Source organism: Tenrec ecaudatus, chromosome 1 (genome assembly GCF_050624435.1).
Source record: "Tenrec ecaudatus isolate mTenEca1 chromosome 1, mTenEca1.hap1, whole genome shotgun sequence".
In the NCBI taxonomy this organism is placed as follows: Eukaryota; Metazoa; Chordata; class Mammalia; order Afrosoricida; family Tenrecidae; genus Tenrec; species Tenrec ecaudatus.
Genome location: NC_134530.1, coordinates 158,779,925 through 158,794,547, shown reverse-complemented (window position 1 = coordinate 158,794,547; position 14,623 = coordinate 158,779,925). Strand labels below are relative to the sequence as shown.

General features: G+C 52.0%; 3 protein-coding genes across 3 annotated transcripts; 2 read left to right on the top strand and 1 right to left on the bottom strand.

Annotated features, from left to right (window-relative positions):
* Positions 1 to 540: 540 nt before the first annotated feature.
* On the bottom strand, positions 541 to 1,410 carry LOC142459352 (histone H2B type 2-E). The gene has a single exon (XM_075560850.1). The coding sequence runs from the start codon at positions 1,330 to 1,332 to the stop codon at positions 952 to 954; it is 381 nt and encodes a 126-aa protein (XP_075416965.1). The 5' UTR covers positions 1,333 to 1,410; the 3' UTR covers positions 541 to 951.
* A 214-nt stretch (positions 1,411 to 1,624) lies between these two features.
* On the top strand, positions 1,625 to 2,657 carry LOC142459371 (histone H2A type 2-A). The gene has a single exon (XM_075560870.1). It carries the CDS (start codon positions 1,714 to 1,716, stop codon positions 2,104 to 2,106), a length of 393 nt encoding a protein of 130 aa, XP_075416985.1. The 5' UTR covers positions 1,625 to 1,713; the 3' UTR covers positions 2,107 to 2,657.
* Positions 2,658 to 2,702: 45 nt separating this feature from the next.
* On the top strand, positions 2,703 to 5,485 carry LOC142459360 (histone H3). Its single transcript, XM_075560862.1, has one exon. It carries the CDS (start codon positions 3,112 to 3,114, stop codon positions 3,520 to 3,522), a length of 411 nt encoding a protein of 136 aa, XP_075416977.1. The 5' UTR covers positions 2,703 to 3,111; the 3' UTR covers positions 3,523 to 5,485.
* The last annotated feature ends 9,138 nt before the right edge of the window (positions 5,486 to 14,623 follow it).

Genomic DNA, 14,623 nt, shown 5'->3' with positions numbered 1-14,623 from the left:
CCCTCCTAATTAGGTCCCTTTTAGAATTGTCAGCAATAAACCCTGGTAATGTAGTGAACCACTAATCTTAAGGGTCACACCCACAAGCTGCTCAAGAGAAAAATGAGGCCATTATTTTGGATGTACTTGGAATTGACTGAAGAACAGGGATTTTGTCATCAGCCTAGGATAGGATCCTTTATCTACAAAGCAACCAGAATTAATTTTCCAAGCCCCAAACTGGGAATAAACTCTCACACCAATCACAACCCTCTGTGCCACAATTACATTGAAGCTTCCTGTTCTTTCTACACACTTTATTCCCATTGTATGGACCTGTGCTATTTGTATCTTGACATGATCCAGGGAACATGGGAAGGGGAGGAGCTTTTGGCTGATTTTCGGGAGATGTTGTCATAGCATAACTCAGGATAAAAGGCAAGATATTAGCATTTAGTCGCCAGGTTTCAAAACCAATCTTCATCCCATTCATGGGAAAACTTCACTAAAATAGTGGGACAAAAACGCCAGGCATGTTGACACAATATGGGAGACAAGGGGTTCAAGGTAAAAGGTATATTGTTTTATTCGTAGTACTCAAAAACTAATACAGGTAAAAAGAGTCGACAGTCCGTTGACATAGTAAAAATGCTGACTGGGAAGTGATTATCGGGGAATGAGCTTCACAAATGGAGCTTCTCCAGACGCTTTGCTTCTGCTTAGAGCAACCCTGTACAACGTTCGACAGCTGTGCAGATCAATTTTAACAAGTACCACCAGATCTCCCCATCTTAGCAGGGTCCATACAACTAAAGGGAAGAGTAAACAGCACAGCGGGGTAAAGGAAATGCGAGGACAAGAAAAGGCGGGCTTAACAGCTTCTTCCAAGTGACAAGGTGGTGGCTCTGAAAAGAGCCTTTTTTGGAACAAAGAGGCGGCGGCGGCGAAGGGCGGGCCGGGCAGGCGGCCGACTCACTTGGAGCTGGTGTACTTGGTGACGGCCTTGGTGCCCTCGGACACGGCGTGCTTGGCCAGCTCGCCGGGCAGCAGCAGGCGCACGGCCGTCTGGATCTCCCGCGACGTGATGGTGGAGCGCTTGTTGTAGTGCGCCAGGCGGGACGCCTCGCCGGCGATGCGCTCGAAGATGTCGTTGACGAACGAGTTCATGATGCCCATGGCCTTGGACGAGATGCCGGTGTCCGGGTGGACCTGCTTGAGCACCTTGTACACGTAGATGGAGTAGCTCTCCTTGCGGCTGCGCTTGCGCTTCTTGCCGTCCTTCTTCTGGGCCTTGGTGACGGCCTTCTTGGAGCCCTTCTTGGGCGCGGGGGCGGACTTGGCCGGCTCGGGCATGGTAACGCAGGGCGCGCGGCGCGAAGCCCAGGCAACCGCGAACCAGACGGGCGGACGGAGCGCACCGGAAACGGATCCGTACTTATAGCGGCCGTACGCAAATGAGGGCTCTGACGCCGCGGCCCTGTGATTCGCGCGCCTTCGGCGGCGCGGCTGCGAGGCGGGCGGAAGGATGCAAATGAGTGTCTTCTGGCGGCGCAGTCCCATTGGCCGAGAGAACAAAGACGGTGCCTGGCCAATCAAAACGGTCCGTTGGCAGTCGCCGTGCCGCGTATAAGAGGCTGAGGCCACGGCGCCGGCGGGGATCTCTCCGGCGGCCTAGGTGCAGGTTTTGCCGAGCGAGCGAAGCAGCGACCGCATCTGCCCGTGCCAGCCGTCGTCATGTCCGGTCGCGGGAAGCAAGGAGGCAAAGCCCGCGCCAAGGCCAAGTCGCGGTCCTCCCGCGCTGGGCTGCAGTTCCCCGTGGGGCGCGTGCACCGCCTGCTCCGCAAGGGCAACTACGCGGAGCGCGTGGGGGCGGGCGCGCCGGTGTACATGGCGGCCGTGCTGGAGTACCTGACGGCCGAGATCCTGGAGCTGGCGGGCAACGCGGCGCGCGACAACAAGAAGACGCGCATCATCCCGCGCCACCTGCAGCTGGCCATCCGCAACGACGAGGAGCTCAACAAGCTGCTGGGCAAAGTCACCATCGCGCAGGGCGGCGTGCTGCCCAACATCCAGGCCGTGCTGCTGCCCAAGAAGACCGAGAGCCACCACAAGGCCAAGGGCAAGTGAAGTGCCGCGCCCGCCCGCGAACTCCAAAGGCTCTTTTCAGAGCCACCCACAGTGTCAAGCGAGAGAGTTGTGGCAGTGGCTGCCCTGCTTTGCACGTGTCCCTGTCGGCTCCCTGTTGCCTGCTGGCTGAGCGTGTCCAAGAGTGGCACCGCTCGGCTCCCCTCGCCGCTCTCGGGGACTTGTCACGGGCCACTTGTCCACCCTGATACCCAGCACCAGGGAGCACCCCCAACTCTCGGGGTCCCACCCTCCCCTTCGGTCGCCACGGAGGCTGAGCATGCGTCGCTGGCGCGCTGATGCCTCCACGGGCTCTTGCCGCACTGTGAAGGGGACCGTGCCACACACCGGGGTCCAGCGGGACCCGTCTCCCCGGGAGCGTCCCAGGCCGGAGCCCAGGGCTGGGCTCGGCGACAGGAAGGGGAGGGACACGTGGGCGGCTCGGACAGGCTCCTCCCGGTTCGGGCTCTGCCAGGACGGCGTCCCGAACGACTTCCCGAGTCACCAAGCGCTCACCCGGAGCAAACGGGCGGCCAGAGAAATGGGGAGCGGGGGGGGGGTGCGCTGTGAAAAAGGGGGACCGAGGCGGTTTGCGGGGCGCCGCAGCGCACGCGGAGTCACGACCCCTTGGGAGGCTCCAGTAAAAAGAGCGGGGACGGTGCCGCGCGCGGAGAGGCCTCCAGGAGTGAAAGGCTGAGGAGGAAGCGCGCGCGCGGAAAGGGCGCAGCGACCACGACAAATGCCTCCCAGGCAGAGCGGCCGGGGCCGTGGGCAAACCCGGAAAGCCGGCCGGGACGGGAGGCTGGTGGGGGAGGGTCGCGCGGGCGCCCGCGGTGACGCGAGTCGCGTGACGTCCCAGCCAATGGCCGTCCAGCGCGCGACTTTCAACTGCGGCGGCGCCCAATCGGGGAGCGCCGGCGCCTATAAAGAGTGGTGCGGCGGCCGGCCGTTGCCAGTGTGCCCGCCGCCGCCGTCGCAGCCGTCGTCTCCCCGGAGCTCGCGCTCGCCATGGCCCGCACGAAGCAGACTGCCCGCAAGTCGACCGGGGGCAAGGCCCCGCGCAAGCAGCTGGCCACGAAGGCGGCCCGCAAGAGCGCGCCGGCCACGGGCGGCGTGAAGAAGCCGCACCGCTACCGGCCGGGCACGGTGGCGCTGCGCGAGATCCGGCGCTACCAGAAGTCGACGGAGCTGCTGATCCGCAAGCTGCCGTTCCAGCGGCTGGTGCGCGAGATCGCGCAGGACTTCAAGACGGACCTGCGCTTCCAGAGCTCGGCCGTGATGGCGCTGCAGGAGGCGAGCGAGGCGTACCTCGTGGGGCTCTTCGAGGACACCAACCTGTGCGCCATCCACGCCAAGCGCGTGACCATCATGCCCAAGGACATCCAGCTGGCCCGCCGCATCCGCGGGGAGCGGGCCTAGGTCGCCCCGCGCGCCCTGCTCGGGCGCGGTTCCATCTCACCCCCCAAAGGCTCTTTTCAGAGCCACCCACCGGAGCAGGAAAAGGCTGTCTGTCACTCGCCCTCGGGGCGCGAACCCCAGCCCGCGGTGGGCCAGGCAGGCGGGCTCCAGGTTAGGGGTCCGCGGTGGCGCCCTTGGAGGAGGCTGGCCGTCGGTGCCCTTGCTGTGGGCAGCTTCTGGGACACTTGGAGCCGGTGGGGGGCGGCCGTGGGTGGCCAAGGATGACGTGGCTCTTGCAGTCTCCCCCGAAGCGCTCAGCTGCTTCGCTCTGGGCCCTCTTTACTGGGGCTCAAGGTAAATGGGATAAGGCGCCTGGACGAGTGACCCGCACCCCGAGGTCCTCTTTATTGGGGCTCAAGGTAAATGGAATAAGGAGCCCGGCCGCCCGTTTCCGGTGCGGTGAGGAGTGCTCTGCCCACCCGCCGGGGCCGCCCCAGCCTGGCAGCCACCCGTGGACGCAGCTACCTCTGGCCTCACCGAAGGCTAACTGGCTTCGCGGGTCTCCCTGACGCTCACTCGATGCCCTCAGTGCTAACCTTTCAGGGGCCACCTGTTTACCGCGTGCGTCAGCCGGCCCCTTCAGCACCGCAAGCACGCTGTCAGATGTGCCTCTCAACATCTAATCCTCTCAATACTTACGAGGATACGAAACACCCATTGATTCTTTCATTCTGAGAATTTGCCTGTTCACAGTTAGCTTCCTTCCCACCAACAGTCTACTCTAAACCTGGGGGCTTCCCATGTTCACACTTCAGCTTTAACTGCCTGGTCACAGTGGAAGACAAGTGCATCAAACTATATGACCCTGTCTATACCACTTTTGTGTCTCGGTCTATATGCCAATCCCATCAATATTCCTGGTTTCCCCAAGCTAGCTTGGCAGTCTCCTTGAAATTAGTCTAGTCTTAAATCTAAAAGAAATCTCTACCACAAAGAATATGAAATCCTAGAGAGAGCAACAGCAGAGCAGAGGGTAGAAGTCCCTTGTCTCTATTCTGACTTAATGGAAACTGTCCCGTCAGCATGTGGATCCTTACATCTTGTTACTGCTTACACTTGAGATGGTCTAGTGGCTCCTTTTATGTCAGATAATTGATCTTGCTCTCCGCCTCAGGAGAAACAACTGTTGCTCCCAAAGGGCTGCCGCCAGGTGCCGCTCATTACAAATTGTACCCGATGCATGCCCAAAACAAGGCCAATAAGGAGACAAATAAGCCCACATGGGAGAAGCACACCAGTCTGTGTGATCATGAGGTGTCGAAGGGATCAGGTATGAAAAGATCCAAAACAAGGATGTCGATGTGAACACGGGGGGTTGAAGGGCAGGCCCAAAGCCCATCTGTAGACAATTGGCTATTCCCCACGGAGGGCTTATAAGGATGATTCAACCTAGGTATAGAATAGCACAGACGAATCACACACCATTCCTCTAGTTCCTGAAGGCTTCCTCCCCCCAACTACTATGACCCAGTTCTACCTTACAAATCTGGCTAGATCAGAGAACATACATTGGGACATTGGTACAGATACCAACTCTCAACACATGGAATTCAGGACAGATTAACCCCTCAGGAACAGTACTGGGATCAGCAATATAATCGTAAGGAGAGGGGGAAGAGGGAGAAAGGGGGAACCCATCATAAAGTTGCTTATATAGCACCCCCCAAGGGGAGGATAACAGAAATGTGGGTGAAGGGAGACAACTGACAGTGTAAGATAAATTAAATAACTAATTGATCAAGGATTCACGATGGTGGGAAGGTGCCGGAGGAAGGGGGAAAAAGAGGAGCTTATACCAAGGGCTCAAGTAGAAATGTTTTGGAAATGATGGCAACCTATGTACAAATGTGCTTGATACAATTGATGTATGGAATGTTATAAGAGCTGTAAGAGTCCTCAATAAAATGATTTTTTAAGTTCATAATTGGAAACGTAGTACAAGCACCCTTAGGAACATTTCCAAAGCAAATGTCTTCAACATATATGTGCTTTTCAAGCTGTGTGCGAAGTTACGTTTTCGAATGAGTTGTGCCATTCACAGCAAGGTGGTCAGGAATCCCAGAAAAGCAAGACACCCCAGCCCCAATTTAGATCTGTAAATACTGCCCATGAACTCCTCCAAAGATTAGAAACAAACAAACAAAAGATTATTAACCAAATCAAAGCATCCCTGAAAGACAATGAAATGGGGATTTTACTTAAGAGGAAGCAGTTGGGCTGAATGACAAGGTGACCCAAGTGCTCAGTTCAACTACCCGATTAGGGAACTTAGCCTTGTTCTTGTAAGTCCTGGGAAAGGTGTGGAAAAGGAAAGGGGACATGATGTTTGTTAGCCAATGCCCCTGTGACAGCGACACAAACTTCTCGGCATTCCTTTCCCAAAGTCCTGCCCTTTTTCTCTGCCTATAAAAAGAACCCCTTTTCCTGCCTTTGCTCAGGGAGACCCGTTAGGGTGGGCACCACAAGGGCGGACTTTGCTACGTTTCAGACTGCAGAACTAGCCTTCCAGGAGGTGGGCCTGGTGCGGAACCCTCTGCTTTCCTGGTGGAAAGACAGCCCCCAGTGCACCGTAGGCCCGTCACCCGGCACAGTCCCAGGGCTCGGAGCTGTGGCCGAGGGACCGCGAGCCTCGTCCAGATGCGCATGCGCCAGGCCACCAACGGCAATTGCCAGTGGCCCAGAGGTAGCAGGAGCCCGCGGAGCCCCGCCCGCGGCGCAGATTTCCAGCAAAGAATTCCAGGTCCCCAGAAACGAGCGCGCTGTATGTGGATAAGGAGTGGCCGCAGTGCTGTGGGTGTACGTCAGAGGGGTGGGGTTCATGTCACTCAGTATTAGGCTTCTGGTTGCCTTCCTTGTGGTCATTAGACTCTAAGTCTTAAGAACGGATCAAAATATTCAATTTCATGCAATAAACTACTTGGGTTGGTAGTTTCGCCAGTTTTTTAAAAGTTGTTTTATACTTTCCATTGTAAAAGTGTGTAAGGAAGATTGGAGGCACTGAAGACAGGATAGGGCACTTTTGCTTTCATTCACTCTTGTACTCTAGAGTTTTGTTTGGTTTGGGTTGGGTTGTGGGCAGGGGCAATAATGCCTTAGTCCCACAAAAGGAAAAAAGTGCCAAGCATTTCATTCCCTCCTTAAATTCCAAAGTCACCTGCTTAATACCTGTGCATCCTGAGAACCTGATGATACGGAATCTCTCAGCATGACCTAATTCTAATCTGCACAGTGCATTGTAAAAATGTCCATCCTCAGGCATCAAAGAACAACAAATCCTGTCATTGTAAATGAGGGCGAGTGCAGAGTGGAAACCCAAAGCCCATCTGTAGGCAACTAGACACCCCCTTACAGAAAGGTCTCAGGGAGGAGACAAGACAGGGAATAAGGTAGCAACAATGAAACACAACTTTCCTCTAGTTCTTAAATGCTCCCCTCCCCCACCCCACTATCATGATCCCCATTCTACCTTACAAATCCTGCTACACCAGAGGATATACAGATAGGAACTGGAAACACAGGGAATGCAGGGCGGATGATCTCTTCAGGACCAGTGGTGAGAGTGGCGATACCAGCAGGGTGGAGGGAAGGTGGGGTAGAAAGGGGAAACTGATTACAGGGATCTACATATAACCCCCTCCCTGGGGGACATTCAACAGAAAAATGGGTGAAGGGAGATGTCTGACAGTGTAAGATATGACAAAATAATAATTTATAAATGATCAAGGGTTCACGAGGGAGTGGGGAGTAGACAGGGAGAGGGGAAATGCGGAGCTGATATTAAGGGCTCAAGCAGAAAGCAAATGTATTTTTTTTCTTTTTCCTACTTTAACTTTTATTATTTTAAGCTTACTTTGTTCTTGATCCATGAGTTTTTGCTTCTTCAGTTTCTTCTGGGAAATCTTTTACTTCTGTGCAACCTCCTCTTCTGGTTTGGGAACGATCTGTTCCCTCTCGGTCAGGACCATCTCAGTGGGAGCTCCATCAGTCCGGCGGCGCATCTTGGGGGCTTTGGTCACCTGCATGTGCTTAATGACCAGAGAATCCACATCTAAACCCTTACGTTCAGCATTACTTTCTGCATTTTTAAGCAATTGAAGCAAAAATTCAGCACTCTTTTTGGGCCACTGACCCTGGGTCCAACCCCACTGTCTGGCCTGGGCACTCCTACCAACGCCACCATTGTACCCTCGGAAGGGCACCCACTGCTTCTGCAGAGTGACTTCTTTCAAGTGTTTGGTGGCTTTCCGGGTGTGCATGCCTTTGATGGCCTGGGCAGTTTCCCTGGTGTTCTTGAAGTGGACCCGGAGGTCTGACCCTCTTGATTTGCAGGATTTGGTAGGGTTTTCTGGGTCAAGTGGATAGCGAGCCATTTTGGCGGGTCACCTCAGGCCGCTACAGTTAGAGCGAAAGCAAATGCTTTGAGAATGATGATGGCAACAGATGTACAAATGTGCCTGACACAATGGATGGATGCATGGATTGTGATAAGAGTTGTAGGAGCCCCCAATAAAATGAATTAATAAAAAAGGTCCATCCTATCACATACGGAGCAGAAGTAAGTCTCAGAGTAAGAAAATGGCACTTGGCCTACAGTTAGTTCGAGCCTCAGTCCTGCCAGGTGTCGTGAGTTTTGGAACGCTCTTCGTCATTCTCCCCTTCGGTTACTTGCATGAAACATTAAGTGAATAAAACCAAGCCTGTAGACATGACTGGTTCAAAGGAAATTATATTAAGCTAAGCTAACTCTTAAAGCTTATATTTAAAAATGTTAAATTTATCTTTGTAAGAGAAAGCTGGATAAGTTCAGTTTGGGTAAAATGCAGCACAAAGGACAAGGATGGCTATAAGTGTAAAATGCAGTTCAAGCACCTCACTCTGTGCATGTTTGCATCTTGCTGTCTTTGGCTAAGTTGCTTCCTCTGTAGGTTCTTTCTCTGCCTTTGGCCCGGTAAGTGATTGATTACATTAAGCTTCAGTTCTCTGTGGGCTGCGTAGTCTAAGTAAAAGACTTGGTGTTCTTTCATTGTGACCAGTGGATCTGAGGTTGAATTCCTTTTCATTGGGCTGAACACGGAGTCCCCTCCAGCCAGATCATCATTAGCTGGTGGTCTTTTCATTAGACATAGTGTTAGATCTCTCAAGGGAGAGATGTACCTCAGCCCTTGGCTCCGCGCAAGAAAGAATTCACTCTGAAGCCTGGTGTGTGATCCCAGTGGGTTTGTAGAGAACAGAAGCAGTTTCAGGTTCTACAGTAAATGGAACTCAAGCCAGACAGAGTCCGCTGCACAGTTGCAGGACTGCGGCCTGGCCGCTCCAGATCACAGCCAGGCTCTGCCAGGGGGAGGGAGACGGAAGCGCCAGCCAGAGCAAGAGCTCTATCTAGCCTTTTTAGGGGGCCCTTGGGAGGCACGGCGGACAATACTGGCCAACCCCATTGGCTGAATCAAATTCACCTGGCTTAGATGGGCCAATCCAGGTGTAACGCTCACCTTCCTGGCCAGAAGCGTGAACCTCAGATCATGCGTAATGGACACCCCAGTCCCTATGCTAGCTGCCTAACAGCAGTACCCTGGAGTGGTGAGTCAGACTCCAGAGGTTTAATTTTCATTTGCCAACGGCTTTTCAAACCTGCGAAAGATCGCACGGCCACTGTAAAGTTGTTAATTACCGAGATAGCTGATTCTTGTAAGAGGGGGACACGAGAGGAAGGGGGAGGGAAAAGGCTGCTTATATTTACAAAATAGAACAGTGGATTTAAAAAATATTTTCATAAAACCACCTAACAAGAACTTTTCATTTAGTCATGTAATTTACTTTAGTTTCATGTAATTATGAATTAGTAGCACTTTGAAAGATTAAGTTTTCTTTTTAAAATCATTTTATTGGGGGCTCTTAGAGCTCTTATAACAATCCATACATCAATTGTATCAAGCATATGTTGTCATCATCATTTCCAAAACATTTTCTACTTGAGCCTATGGTATCAGCTCCTCTTTTTACCCCTTCCACCCTCAGGAATCCTTGATCAATTATATATTGTTATTATTTGGTATCTTACACTGTGCGTTGTCTCCCTTCACCCACATTTCTGTTATTTGTCCATTTCAGGAGAGGGGAAAAGCTTAGTTTTTCATGAAAGTTTTAGAAATTGTGGTTTACTCTAGTAGCATCTACATGTGAAGTGTTATAAGTCCTTTTATCTAATACAGTCCATTAGGAAAAAAATCTTTACATTGTGCATTAGATAAAGGTTTACAGAGCAAATTGCCAGTTTTACAGTCTATAATCCAGTGATTCTCAACCTGTGGGTGGCGACCCCTTTGGGTAGTGCCATGCGACTTGTCAGCAAGAAGACAAAGCAGAGAGTTTGTGTCGCACCTCCAGGCAGGAAGACAGGAGTTCCCAGAATCCTCAGGAGAAGGCCATGCCCACACAGAGGCCTCATTGGCTATGGCCTGATTGACAGGCTTGTCTCCACCCCTTTGCAAGTTGACAGATTATGTAACTGCCACATATCCTTTATCAAACATAGACACACACTCATATATATTCCAATCTACATATATTCATGAGTATATGCTTGCTTTCCCTCCCCCACCTGTCCAACCTGCATCTACTTGTAGAGCACCACTACTGAAGTGTTGTGCATGTAATATTTGCCTCCGTTGCCTTTAACTCCTGCAAACTCCTCAATGTCTTTCCTTGCCTCTTTCATTCTTGACCAACCTCCCTCTTGTTGAGCACTGTCTTTCTACCCTCTACCCTGGGACTTCCATTTCTTCCTATTTATAGGAACCATCAAATGATGTTACTTTTGAGGTGAAAACCTTTTCTTGATTCTTTTTTATAACAGTGGTCCCATGCACTATCTGTCCTTTTGTCATGGACTAATTCCACTTAGCATAACGTCTTCCGGGTTCATCCACATTGGAAGTGCTCCATAGCCTCATTGTCATTCTTTAATATTGCATGGTGTTCCATTGTAGGGTCCCTGGTGCCACAGCGGGATAGACGCAGGGCTGCTGCCTACAAGTCAGTTGGTCAAGCCCCGCAGGTGCTCCATGGGACAAAAACGAGGCTTTGTGATTCACAGCCTCAGAAACCCTCACGGCAGCTCTACTCGACCGGAGTGGCCATTCTCCTCTGCCCTACAGGGTTGCTGAGTCAGACTTGACGTCATGGTAGTTGAGTTTGGAGCTTGAGTTTATTTGTCCATTTGTCCACTGGAAGGCATTTAGGTTGTTTGCATTTTTTGGGCTATTGTATAGCGTTGCGATGAATGTGGGAAAACATGGATCCATTCTTGTCATGGCTCTCATTTCTTTAGGATATATGCCAAGTAGAGGGGTGCTGGGGCATGTGGTATTTCTCTTCCCGACTTGAGGAAGCACCGCACTATTTCTGCAGGAGTTGTACCATTGCACAGTCCCAGCTGTGGTGTGCAAGAGTTGCGATCTTTTCCACAACCTCTCCAGTGTCAGTTTGTTTTGGTTTTGTGAGCGTTGCTGGAACAAGGTGCTGTCTTATTTTGATTGGCCTATCTTCAATGGTCAGTGACCATGAGCATTTCTCCAGGTTTGTCTGCTGCCTGCATGTCTTCTCTGGTGAAATGTCTACTCATGCCTTCCTGCTCCATTCTTCTTTACCCTCTTCTGACACTACCGTGCCTCCCACAGTGCTCACTCCACGCCTGGGTGCACTCCTCCATTCCCAGGGCGGCACAGAACCCCCAGACGATGGTCGCAATCGGGGCAAAGTAACAGGTTACCACAGGCAGGCTCAGCGAGCCTTCAGAATGCAGTCTTTAGTCCACAGCAGTGTCTCCTCTCAGCCAGCAGGCATCTCTCTCTCTGGTCCTCAGCCTCTCAGACACGGAGTCCCTTGCCCTCTGCCTGGCTCCCTGGACGTGGAGCCTGCCCCATGTCTCACTCTCGGTGCTGCTGCTCCACCCTGCCTCTTGGTCACAAAGCAGTGTCCTCTGGTGCTTCAGCAGCCTCCGGCACCTCGGAGAGGGCTCTTGCACGTACTCCACTGGTGGCTCTTCTTTCTTGGTGGTCACAGGCTTCTTCCTGTTCCTGCTTCTGAGATGGCTCTGTTGTACCCAGAGGAATGGCAAAATTGACCAGTCGTTGAGGTTCTTGTCTCTATATCCTGTTTGCCTGCACAGAGTATGGCTTGAAAAGTCAGACCAAGTCATGTCTGTTCACCACAGACACCAACGAGCCAACATTCTCTACTTCTCTGCTGGGTTCGAGAATTCATTGCAATGGCCACACAGTACAACAAGCGCATACTCACAGTTAGGGAGTCTATTAGGGAGTAACAGAATACAGCTCACCATCAGGGTTAACTTAGAAGTCACAGAAAAAACTCAAAATACAATTTTTAATCAGAACAGTTTCTTCTCACCCCCTGCCACTTGGCCCTTCTTGGGGCTTTCTTGGGAAAATGTTACGATTCTTAGCTCTGTGGGTCAGAAAGCCTAGCTCTGCCAAGTGTCTGGAAGCACCCACTTTGCCAGCACGTCTCGGGCCAGAAGGCCTTCCGCTTTGTTGCTCCATGCACTGGAAACCACCGCGCTACCTCTGGACCGCTGCAAAGAGGGCCCCAGCACAGGGACACTGGATATGCTCCACTTCTGCTCTTCTTGGTTGTATCGAGTCACTCATGCTCTGGGACTGGTTCCCTCTGTTAAGCTTCCATACATGTTATTTATATGGCCACTCCCCCACAAGGGTGCCATACACCTTAATTACAGGCTAACCAATTCCTTTGGTGGTCGGTGGTCCACAAGCACCTCATTTGCATAGTCCTACTCAATCTTTTCATGAGCGCTACACAACCATGGCTAGAAAAGCCAAATAAAAGCAAGGCACCCCACTGCAGGCTTCTTTCAAAGTGTGTTTCCTATAAAGCACATTCTTCTTGCTACCCTTTCACTAGCTCCATTAATGAGTTTTTTCCAAGCTCAGTCAATGGAGTCGATTAATAACTCAGCCTCAAATCCTCCCAATTCCTCTTTCCCAAAGTCTCAACACCAAGTCCATTACCAAGTCTTGTGGGTGATTCCTTCAGAATATATTCCCATGTGGCCGCTCACCAGACCCACTGCTGCATGCTAGTACAAACTATCATCTCTATCTGTTGCCCTTGATGGGAGCCCTGGCGGTGCACTGGTTACACGTTAGGCTGAGATCTGCATGGTCAGCTGTTCAAAACCACCAGTAGTTCCGTGGGAGAAAGACTGGGCTTTCTACTCCTGTAAAAAGTTACAGTCTTGGAAACCTACCTGTTGACAGTGACGACTGTCAAACTCACCACGCCCCTCCCAGAGAGAGCTGCCAGCTGTATTTCCATTCAGTTTCAAAATCCCATTTAAAAAACAACAAAAAACCGGCAAGTCAGTCACCTTGAGCAGGGCGTATGCTGTGGTCCAAGCAGAGACAGCTGGCCCATTGGGGTGCAGATTGAAAATACACAGACCACGGGCACTATCCATTCCTCTAGTTCCAGGCCGCTGCTGTGCCAGGGGTCTAGTCAGGCCTGTGTCTACCTCATTCCTGAAGAGGCCAGAACTCCCATCTAAACAGCCTGCCTGCAGCAGCTCTCTGGGCCAGGTGGCCAGGTGGGAGGTTCAGAGCAGTGTTGTCTCCTGGGATATTAACACAGCAGCCAAGTCTATTGGTGCTGGGGAGGCCACAGTTGGTGTGGCTGGTTCAGGGGCTGGCATTGGGGCAGTGTTTGGCACCTTGATTATCGGCTGTGCCAGGAACCCATCTTTCAAGCATCAACTCTTCTCCCATGCCATCCTGGGCTCTGCCCTGTTTAAGGCTATGGGGCTCTTCTGTTTGATGGTTGCCTTCCTCATCCTCTTTGCCATGTGAGGCTCCATGGGGTTCTTCTACCCATCCCTGCTGTTTCAACTCCATGCCCCATGCTGGGGTGTGCTAAGCTTTACCATTAAACATGATGCTTCTCTAAAATCAAAACTCAGTTATGTCTGAATGGCCAGCAAAGACATGTCAACTATTATTCTTCTAACCTAAACCTCTCAGTCCATTTTTGTCCTCCACAGACTAAATGTTCCAAATGCGATTGGCTCAGGTATTCCAGGAGCCTTGGTGGCATATTGGGTACAAATTGGGCTCCTAATTCCAAGGCCACCAGCCACTCCATGGGAGGGGGGAGGCTTTGTACTCCCTTAAAGAGTTACAGTCTTAGAAATTCATTGTGGCAGTTCTACCCTGTCCTTTAGAATTCACTCGATGGCAGCGCGTTTGGTTCTGGAATGGTTTTTGTTGGTTCAATCGGCAAGACCAGGCAGCAGTTTGATGGTTGTATGAGGGTTCGCACCGACTTGATGGCAGTGAGTTGAGTTTTCTGGGTGCTCTAAAATGAGAGAAGCTCCCAAGATCCTCAAATGAGGGTCTTCTCGCTACCAGGCCTGCAAGCTCAGAAGCAATCCCCATCTCAGGCGTGGAAGCCCTGAGGGGCTACAGAATGGGTCCTGGCCCCTCATCAGGGAAGCCCTGGGAGGTAGGTCCAACAGGCCCTGGAGGTTGCCCTTGCTGAGTCTGGGGCCAGTGAGAACACTTGCCACGCCTCCTGTTGCACAACGTTGCACCTGCTCTGATAACTTCAGGGGTCCTTGACTTGAGAACCAAAGAATGGGTTCCCAGACCACAAACAGCAAGCAAAAGCAGACGTTTACTTAGAAAAGAGGAAAAGCACCCGATCCAGCTGGTGGGGCCTAGTCGGAATTGCTCTTATTTGGATGTGGGGTACCTGGCCTGCGTGTGTCTCCAGGCTATGAAGGGACCACTCTGGAATCTGGTCACATCTCTTAGGCCCTAGCAGGCGCCTGCGCCCTCTCCTCCACTCTAGCGCTGTGCTAGGGACCAGGAAGTAAGCAGGCAGCAGGGTCAGCTAAAAGCGTTAGGGGTTTGCTGACTTTGGAATTTAAAGTCTGGTGCCAGCTGACTTACGATTTAAAATTGCCCAAGGCTGTCAAAAGCCCCTCCCCACATCCTGTCACTCTGCTTCCTGTCTGGGAGGGCCCCTT

Coding starts and splice junctions, on each gene's coding strand:
- LOC142459371 (XM_075560870.1), top strand. CDS start 1,714: ATGTCCGGTCGCGGGAAGCAAGGAGGCAAAGCCCGCGCCAAGGCCAAG.
- LOC142459360 (XM_075560862.1), top strand. CDS start 3,112: ATGGCCCGCACGAAGCAGACTGCCCGCAAGTCGACCGGGGGCAAGGCC.
- LOC142459352 (XM_075560850.1), bottom strand. CDS start 1,332: ATGCCCGAGCCGGCCAAGTCCGCCCCCGCGCCCAAGAAGGGCTCCAAG.